This window comes from Gallinula chloropus, assembly GCF_964237585.1.
Source record: "Gallinula chloropus genome assembly, chromosome: 19".
NCBI lineage: Eukaryota > Metazoa > Chordata > Aves > Gruiformes > Rallidae > Gallinula > Gallinula chloropus.
Genome location: NC_140104.1, coordinates 685,971 through 696,164, shown reverse-complemented (window position 1 = coordinate 696,164; position 10,194 = coordinate 685,971). Strand labels below are relative to the sequence as shown.

The 10,194-nt window shown below is 56.0% G+C and overlaps 1 protein-coding gene across 1 annotated transcript in view; it reads right to left on the bottom strand.

The window, feature by feature from the left end:
* Positions 1-232: 232 nt before the first annotated feature.
* Positions 233-10,194, bottom strand: part of AP2B1 (adaptor related protein complex 2 subunit beta 1) — a 74,563-nt gene continuing 64,601 nt past the window's right edge. The window contains exons 21-22 of the mRNA XM_084272906.1: positions 3,916-4,070; positions 233-2,477 (exon numbers count right to left, since the gene is read on the bottom strand). Of these exons, the coding sequence (XP_084129032.1) occupies positions 2,403-2,477; positions 3,916-4,070 (230 nt within the window). The 3' untranslated portion in view covers positions 233-2,402. The remainder of the gene's footprint in view (positions 2,478-3,915; positions 4,071-10,194) is intronic.

Genomic DNA, 10,194 nt, shown 5'->3' with positions numbered 1-10,194 from the left:
AACAGAGCAGCAGCCAGAGGACTAAGGATGCTTGTTGCCTCCTCACCCTGTGAGCCCCCAGCTCAGGGGGCTGTGGAACAGTGACAGGAGAAGAGAGAATGAAGGGCTCCCAGTGAGCGAATCCCACCAAACCCAGCCTTCACCCCTGCCTGCTCCGGCTGCCGGGGCCAAAGGCAGGGGAACTGGATCCCCTCCCAGCCCCACAGAGCCACGCAGAGCCACAGCATCGTGGAAATGAGTTTATTGACACGGATGGCAGGTAAAGCCTGAAGAGCAACAACTACGCAGGGAACACTCGAGCGAGCGGCAGTGGGAGAGGAGAGAAGGGCGAGACAGCACTGACCGACCGAGCCCGGGCACGGGCTCTGCCCCCAGCGCAGGCACCTGCACCCCAGAGAGCTGGGAGGGGATCAGGCAAGAGAAGGGGGTGCTCAGCATCCCCCTCCCTGCATGGGAGCTGCGTGGCTGGTAGCGCAGGGAAGGTTGGTTGTTCCTGACCCTCTGCCCCCTCCTCCCTGCCCCGAGGCAGCACTGTGCTCAGCACCACTGATGCTTCATTAATTGCTCCGTTAATGATTTTCTCGGTGTCCCCGCAGGGCTTAGAGCAAATCACCTCCCAGCACACGTGGGCAGGGCTCAAGGGCTGGATTGCTCCAGCTCTGCCCCACTTTCTCCCCAGCACAGGGGTTCCCACACAGGGACCCCACCTTCCCCTGGGGTCCTGCAGCTCCCAGGCCCCACTGGAGTCTCTTCCTGGGCATCGTGACCTTTTCCCTGACTCCCTGGCTGCAGATAGTGCCAAAGCCCCGATGAACCAACCATCTCCCACCGTAAAACATCGATTGACTTTAAATGTGGCATCTAAAAAGACAACATGGGGGTTGCTGTGCACAAGAGCTTTGCTCGCTGCGGGGCGGGGAGCTGGCGTCAGAGCATGCTGGGGAGGGTGAAGCCGGGCTGGTCAGTGGCTTGGCTGAAGCAGGACAAGCTATGGATAGAGCAAGGACATGCAAGAGGCTTTGCTTTCACTGCTGGTGCCACAGCACTTAGTGGTTGCAACGTGGTGAGGCCACGGGCTGGAAGAGGAAGCAGTGCTGGCCCTAAGGATGGGTAAGGAAAAGCAGGGTCAGAGCATGGGGCTGCTTGGGGCAGGGGGTGAGAGCAGGAACCTGACATGCCCTCCTCACCACCTGCCTCTGGGCACGAAGAGCCAAGCTGTGACCACCACCGAGCCCACACCACCCCCCATCGTGCCTTGGCCCGGGTTTGGGGCATAGCAGGGGAGCAGGGAGAGCCGTGCTGCTCCCCGCAGCACCCCGGGACCCTGCCAGCAGCAGCCCCTCGCCCTAGGGACACGGCCACCACCTGCAGCCCCGGCAGAGAAGCAGCACTGCCAGGCTGGGCTCTACCCCTGGGAGGCTCGGGGATCATGGGGGCTCGCACCGCGCGGGGCGAGGGTGGCACAGCAAGGGCCATGGCTGAGAAGGCAGCGCGGCCGAGCAGGCACGGAAAGAAGAAGAGAGGCTGCGGGTGGGCGAGGACAGAGACCAGACCCAGAGCTCTGGCAGAACCTTCTGCTCCACAAGTGGCTGGGTACCCTGGCTACAGCCTCTGCTGTCCCATGACCAATGTAGGTGCACGGCTCCTCCCCACACAAGAGCGGCCTGGCTTCTCAAATCAGCAGCTGATGAGGCAGGGGAGCTGGGTGGAGTGAAAGCACACCATCAAAAGCAGAGCCGAGTCTGCCCACAAGTGTAATAAAAAACCCTCTCCAGGGCTCCATCCGCCTCCACGGACCGAACCGAGGGCTCTGGTCCTGGTTCTGAGGCTGTGCTGCCCTGCTAGAGCCCGACGTCCCTGCCAGGCTCCCAATGCTCCCTTGGAATCACCTTCCCTTTGAGCCAATTACAATAGAAAAACTCAAGGAAAAGAAAAAGGTACAAAAATATCAAATAAAGTGCAGTGTCTGTTGTTTTCAACACTCTTGCCTTGTTGTAATGAGCCGCCGGGTGGGTGTCGCTTGGGTTGGGTTCCCCCAGTGAGCAGGATGTTACAAAACCCTAACGATGCCTAAAGCCAATTAGAAAACACTGAACGTTGGCACAAAATGGAGAAGCCCACGAGAAGGGACGAGTGAGGGGCGAGGGGACGGGGCAGGAGTGAGAAGCAGTGGTTACAAACTCCATGGACGCTAAAAATATCAAAGGGGTTTGTTCCCTATCATCATTAGCACGTGGATACTAATTGCTACCTTGTTTAATCAGTGCCTTTGACTGAAATCCTACACACGAATACAGCTGCTTCCAGTTAAGAGTGCTTTTCCCCGCGCTAGTGGTGAAGGAGGACCTGGGGACCCCTTTTCCCCCCTCCTTCTGCAGGGCGAGGCACAGGCTGATCTCCTGTTAGTTTTTCAAGATGGCATCGTAGGCCTGGTAGATGTACTGGGACACTTCAGGGGCTCGGCATTTGAGGGAGAGCTGCAGAGAGGAGGAGAGGAGAGGTTAGCGGTGGTGGGAAGGAGGGCAGGAGCTTCCTACCACCTCCACGAAGGCAACTGGAAGTGTCTGACCTGCAGCATGGGTTGGACAGATCGTGGGTGTGACCGATTCATGGAATTCACAGAGCTGTCGGGGCAGGAAGGGACCCCAGAGCCCATGGGGTCCCACCCCCTGCCCAAACAGGGTCCCCAGGACAGGGCACACAGGGCGGTGTCCAGACGGGGCTGGAATCTCTCCAGAGAAGGAGACTCCACACCCCCTGGGCAGCCTGTCCCAGGGCTCCCTCACCCTCACTGGGAAGAAGTTCTTCCCCACATTGGGGGGAACTCCCTGTGCTCCAGCTTGAGCCCATCGCCCCTTGTCCTGTCCCCACAGACACTGAGCAGAGGCTGCCCATGGCCCCCTGTGTCCCACCCTTCAGCTATTGATACCCACTGATCAGATCCCCTCTCAGTCTCTTCTCTCCAGGCTGAACAGCCCCAGCTCACTCAGCCTCTCCTCACAGGGGAGATGCTCCAGGCCCTTCATCCCCTTTGTAGCCCTAAACGATGAGTATTTCTCCTGGGCACTGGTTCATTCCTCACCAACACCTTTTCAGAGCCTGCTACAAGCAGGAGGAGATACATGAAGGTAAAGTCCTGCCATGGGGTTCCCAGATTCCTTAACCATAGGGACCTCTTTAGGCATGAAGGAAGGGGACATTGCCCTGGACCCTGAGACAAGGGACTCGCTCTCACATTGTAAATCACAGCCCAAGCACAGCAGCTCAGTCCTGATGGACAGAGACTTGGCTGTCACCCCTGTCTAAAGCAAGGATCAGGCTGAGATGAAGCTCGTGGCATCAATCCTTGTGCAAACACTGTAAATCACCTCCAACACTAGCTTTCACCCCACAGGCCCCCAGACCATGAATATCTCTTGAAGCTCCTGGAACAGCTTCCAACAGAAGATAAAATCCAATGACAGCAGGATGCTCAGACAGACACACGGGTGCTCAGAGGGGGAGCAGAAGCCAAGAGAACAGTGACACGGGGGCACCAGGCAGGACAGATCGCCCCTTCCCACCAGCCATGGGTTGATGCCAGCATGAGGCCAAAGAGGCTCCGACACGCAGCCAGCCGGTCTCCGCTGCAGGAACGCAGCAGGGCATCAATTCCTCCTTGTTTATGAGAGGGGGAAGGGTGTCCTGGCAATGCTTTCTCACTAATGGCTCTTGGCTTTATCTCTGGGTAACCTTGGCAAGTGGCTGCTCATTGCTGAGTGGGCATTATCCCAGCTCACTGGGAACAGAGCAGCGCGATTCTGTTGTTTCTCTCACTTTTTTCCCAGTTCAGTGGGCATTCCTACCCACCCCCCAGTCCAATTAACAGGATCTCCCCAAAACAAACGCATTAGGCCCAGCAGGGAGGTGCCTCACCGTGTAGTTCGGGTTCCCCGGCTGAATGCGAAGCTCAGCCAAGATCCAGATTCCGTTGGTGAGTTTCAGAGACTGGTAGAGCATGTCCTGACCCTCCACGTTCCTCTTGGCAATGGTGTAGACGTTGTTGTTCTGCAGTTTGCTGGAGACAGTGTCTTCAGAGAGAAGGGAAGAAACACGTGTGTTAATTCAGGTTCCTCATCTGTGGGGCCAGGAGAGCCCAGGAGCCGTCCTGGGAGGCACTGACCTCTGTCCCAGAGCTTTCCCCAGGGACAGGACCAGACATGACACAAGGAGAAAGAAGCTCCACTTCGCTCCTGTGGGCCTGTCTCACTCCCACCAGGCTGTGGTCTTCTTGCAGGGCTTTCCCTTCCTGCTCTGGGTCACTCAGGTCTTACTGGCTTCACCAAGGTGAGAGCCTGCAGCTCAGAGGGCAAGAGGACTCTGCTCTGCCTATAACCTCATGGAGATAATCTGGAGGCAGCCAAAGATGAAAGATCACTGCCTGAGACTGGTTCTGCAGTCCTGTCCCAACCATGGCAGCTCCCTCCTGCTCTCCCCCTCACCTCACACAGGCCTCTGGCCAAAGCAACGTCCTACAAGGTGGTAAAAATCCTCTCCTTTTGTTAAGGGACCTTTCAAAGAAAGAAGAACAGAAGCAAATATGCAGAACAAAGACCCAAAGCAGCAGCCTCTGGATGGCAAAGGGTTTCTCAGCACAGAGCAGGGCAAACCCCAGCCCCTGGGTGCCAGCAGAAGGGGCACGTTCACACTTTGGGTGGAAGACTCAGTGAGGATACTCCATGCCTGATAAGCAGCAAGGGTAAATTCCCATTCCTGGTGCCCAGCAGGAGACATCCAGCCCCTTCAAGCTTTCTGCTGGGCCTGGGGAGGAACCTCCTGCCTTTGCTGGGCCATTAGCAGCAGGTCAGCACTTCTGACAGAGCAGGGGTGAGCCTTACACGGAGCTGCCCTGAAATCCAGGAGACTGGGAATGTGGGATCCATGGCAAGGATGACAAGGAGCAGGGCAGCAGCTCTTCCAAACGCTGTCATCCACCAGCAACAGCCCTGGATTTGAGAAGGGACACGAGTCTGTGCCGGTGCACGGAGGGATGGGAGAGCGGGCAGCAGAGGCTGTTCAGGTACCAGGGAATGGTAAAAGCAGGAGAGAAAGGGCCCCATGAATGCTGCAGAGACCTGGACCCACTGCCTCTCCCCGGGGCAGCGCTGGTGACCAGAGCTGTGGAGCAGCTCCAGGGGCAGCTGGACCCCGTGCCCGTGGCCGGGCTGAACCCCTTCACTCCTCAGGCTCCAGAGCGGCTGCGCGCAGGTTGAGGAGGGTTCAGGCATCCAGACACACTCAGATTTAGGTTTCCTCTCTTCCTCAGTTACTATGGAAACTGGCAGATATAAGTAACTAATGAGATCCTTTGCTTAAAAACCCCTCATTCCCTCTGTCTCCTCCTCCCACCTCTCCTCTGTACAGCAAACTCACCCAGACCAGGGAGACGGGCGACACAGAGCAGTCCAGTCCAGGGAGCACAGCTGGGAGCCACCGTGCTGCAGGCACACCACCAGCTAGGGATGAAGCCCAAATCCCCACCTCCTCACACCCCCCTGGCCTGAGGGAGCAGTCTCTGGGGCTTTGTTTGTGCTCAGCACAAGTGATGGCTCAGGGCACATCCTTGTTTGCAAGAGATGTTGGTATTAAATGGGATGTTGTTCGCTCAGTTTAAACAGGCTGAGGTTAAAGCTCACTGGTCTGAAGCCCCTCTGGACATGCATCCTAGAAGGGCAAGTGCCAGCCAGGGGCTGAGACTTTCTCCAGGAGCAGGCAGCAGCCTCCCCCTGTGCCGGGGGATGCTGTCAGGGCAGAGGCATTCCCTGGGGAGCGTGGGAACAGGGTCAGAAGCAAGGCTGCAAGCGGGAAGCTGGGATTTTCACAGCCATGGGGCTGCTACCCCATCACACAGTGTGAGCACAGGGGAGGGGAGCTGCTTTGGGGGCACAGCGGGCAAGGTGGGGCTGCAGAGCTCCTCCACCAAAGCTTTCAGCTGTGAGATGGCACCTCTTGCAACTGTCACTGTCTCTGCTGTGGGGCAGGTTTCTGTGCAGGGATGTGGGCTGCTGTCAGGCACAGGGATGGAAACAGCCAAGGGGGCAGAGCTCCAGTCTGGCATCACCTCTTGCCACCCTTCCTGGTCTTTCTCCTGCCCCACAACTGACTGTAGAGGGGTATAGGGAGGGAAACTGAGGCAGAGCAAGCTCCTGTTTTCTGCCACCTGGTCTGATCTCAGCTACCCCAAGCGTGCAAGGAACCCTACAAAACATATCCGCTCTCAGCCAGACACCTGGAGCAACTGAGAGCAGGCTGAAGTGCTGATGCTCAGCTCGCCTGACTCCTCCTGCCCCTTCTCTCAGCACAGATTTGGGGACTGGTGAGTCTACCCCTTCTCCCCCCAGGGTAGCAGCTCCCATCTCTGCTGTGCTCCCCAGTGTCAGGATTTTGGAGATCGGGCAGAGTTGCTAAGCAACAGTGCCAGGCTGAGCCTGGCTGAAGGCAGGACCACTAATGCCATGTGACAGCACAGCCTGGGAAAAAAAAGGAAAAGGAAAAAAGGCAGATCCTTGCTGGGAGCAGAGCGCTCAGCTCAGCTCTGGGCAAGGCTGCTGGCTGCCGAGCCAGAGCGCAGCACCCACCAAAGCCCCACCAGCGCCTGGCACAGGCGGGAGGAGAGCTGAGCTGGGCTGGCCTGGGCAAGCATCTCCAGCCTGGTGACTCTGCAAGCCAGGGCCACACCAGCACTGCTGTGAGACAGCACAGCCCACATCCCACCTTGCCAAGCAACTTTCTGCAGGGCGGCTTCTTTTGGCTTATTGTCCAAACCTCCCTGAAGCATGACATAACGATCCCCCCAACACCCAGCCCAGGGAGCCTCTGGCAGCACTGCAGCTTTCAGGGCTGGGGTTTTTTTTTGGTTGGTTGGTTTGGAGTTCTTTTGGTCTGTTTGAGGAGTTTTGTTTGTTTTCTTTCTCCTTTCTAAACAAAATTCTTAACCCCACCTCAGTCCAACAACTAAACCTCCCAGGTGGAAACACAGGCACACGGGGAGGAACCGACGGGCAAGATCTGCTCCCTGGCACTGAAGTAAGCCAGTTCTTTTCACCAGCACTTTCCTGCTAGGTAAAGCAAGAGACATGTCTAAACCTTCTACCCATACAGATGAAGAATTCCATTTCCAAACTCAGCCAAGGGAAGCACTTGGCAGCCACAGGAGTGTTCACAAGGGACGTGCACAACTCAGAACCAACACCAGCACCTCTGACCCCAGACTCAGCAGTCTGCACCGAGCGCTGGACATCAGGAACTGAAACTGAATCCCTGTGTTTTATACTGCATTAGGTGAAAACATCCCCATGCTGCTTCTAGTAACACTGGAACAGATCTGAGTGTCCAGCCAAGAGCTGAATTCAAACCCCAAACCCACCTCTGGACGCGGATCCAGTGGGGATTCACTCTGGTCACTATTATGACAGTACATTCACTTCCAACACGGGCAATATGAACAGGTTCTACAACATATTAAACCATCAGGTGACTAGATTCACATATAGTGAAAAACTTGCCAGGGAAGCTTGCATACCACCGTGTCCCAGGTTGTTCCAGCAAGAAAATCCAATTATTCTTTGTTCTATCACCAGCAAATTACTTGGGGGGGACGGGATTGAAGTGGCCACTGCATAGCAATAAAGCCCCATTCAGCTCCAAGCACTAAAGCTGCTGATTCACACCAAACTGTGACCTGTCAATAAGCAAACCCAAAGTTCCTGAACTGCTGACCAGCACAGCAACTAACTGCCTCCTGCTTAATGGCATCCAGGCTCCACGTGCAAGTCAGCCTGTCCTCCTTCACTCTGTGGGTCTGGGTAAGCAGAATTTATAAAAAGAGAAACATTTAGCTAATCTGAGTTGCATCTCTCAGCTTTGTACAGTGATCCTTTACAGTTTCATCAAACTTAGCATCTTGGGAAAACAGCACAAGCAAGGCAGCCCGAGCTCTGGCTCAGTTCAGTCACAGGGGAAGCCCTGGCTGGCAGAGCAGCACCAGCAGCACCCAAATTACTTGAGCCCTAACAGTCCACAGATGTATCTTCATGCACTTTTCTTATATTTTCATTAAAAAAACCCCAAATCAATTAATTTAGCACTGGATTCATAAGAGATGAGAATGCTGGGGTATAACCATGGCCTTGCGTTTTCATTGCAAGTTGTGTCTCTGAATATGGCTTTCTCCATAGCACTGTCATCACAACAGCTTCCTAAGAGGCAGATGCATGAAATGGAGCTCTAATTCATTCAAGATGTGCAGTGCATCCTAAATACACCTCAACCCCACCACACAACTCCAGAGACTCGCTCCTCCATGGTGACACGGCTCCAGCCCCAGGTCGGTGCCAGCTCTCACTGCTGGGAATGCAACCCCCAAATCCCTCATCCAGAAATAAGCATCTCATCTCTCACCAAGTCACTTGGAACCATGGGAATATCTTCGGGGGGTCCAGGATTTGCTTTAGTTTGAAAGAAAAATAGTGGAGACAGGGATCAGAATGGCAAGGGTACCATTTAAGGGTACCTGCTCCTCACCCCCAGCCTGGCACCTTCTCCTGGGCTTCAGCCTGTGGTGCTTTGGGCCACCTACAGCAGCCAAGATTCTGGTTGTTCCATGCCCTGTTAGGGGTGAGCTGCCAGGGACTGGAGCTTCTCCTGCCATCCCCATTGCAAGCCATAAAAGCTCAAGCCAATCCCATTTGGCTTCCCTCCTGGGCACAGGATTTGAGACAAAGGCTGGGGAGCACAGACCCATGCAGAAACATCTCTGCTGATGGACCACGCTTAGTTCCTTTTCATTTGAAGGAACAAAGTAAATAACCTGTGGAGAAGCCTGCAGTTCACACCAGAGGTGCTGTGAGGTGACTGTTGCACAGTGCCAGCCGGCCAGCCCTGGCTGTACAAGAAGCACACAAGCTGCTGCCTTGATAGGTAAACCCCTGCCCCCTAAAAACCCCTGTGCTGAGCCCACCTCCCTTTGGTTTAAAGAAAAAGACAGTAAAAATTCCCTTTCTCCATTGAAGAAACCCAGCAGCCCCTGCTCAGCTGCTGGGCCAGGCCTCCTGTGTGTCTGCACAGGACTCCAGCCCCGCTTCCCACGTGGCGCAGGGACAGCGCAGATCCGAGTGCTCGGGAAGCAAAGGCTGGTTGCAGCTAAGGGAAGCCACACAGGGGCCCAGCCGCAAGACCCCAGCAGCAGCCGTGCACCGTTCGGCATCTCTGCTCCATCCACCTCAGCCTGCGCAGCGCGCGGCTACGGGAGCGGCTGGCGGGGCTGCGATCAGGGCACGGCGGCTGGGAGCAGAGGTATTTTTAGACCACAGCTGAACTGGCGTCACTGGGCTGGGACGGGTTAGACCGAAGCATGAATGGTGCAGTGTGTCCCCGAGCCTCACCGGCAACTCTCCACCAAGGGGGTGGGCTCACGCTGGCCATGAAGTACTGGTGGGAGCGGGCGGAGAGGAGGGGTGACGATTCCCACAGCGGCCGCGCGTCTCTGCGGAGCCAGCGGCACTGAGCAGCTTTTCCTCAGCGCCAGAGGGTTGCCACAACCCCCCAAAACCTCCTGAGCTTTAGTCAGGAGCCGCTGGAACCCGCAGATTCCGTTCGGCACAGTTGTGCCGCGGCACACGGGGTGCACCTCAGCGCTTCATCGGTGAACAACGGACGTGCCCACAGCCGGGCTGTGTGCTTTGTTCTGCTCAGACACCTCCTGCAAGAGAGCCTTTTGAACATGAACCCGCCTTTCCTCCACAAGGATCGAGTTCCCAAAGATTTTATACCCAACACAGAGCTGCTGTTCTTGATTATAAAAAGGAGGTGCCTGAAAACAAGGCTAATTTCACTGGATTTAAGCAAACAGAACTGTGAATCCTGAGAGATTATTGCCCCACTGTGGCACGTGGCCGGGCAGGCACACAGCCCTGCTCTGGTATAAGCTCACAGCAAGATGGATTCAGTCGTTATCAGAGCTCATCCAGCTCACTTGGCCTCTGCCCTGGTGTGCACCACCAGCACACTGCGAGAGGATGCTGGAAGCCCATCCCTCCAGGGGATTTGGGGCTTGGCTGATACTTGTACAGACAGACTAGATGCTGCTAGGATGGTCTGTACTGGAGGAGGTTACTGCTTAGCTGAAATCAAGGCGAGCAGCAGACTGAGTATTGC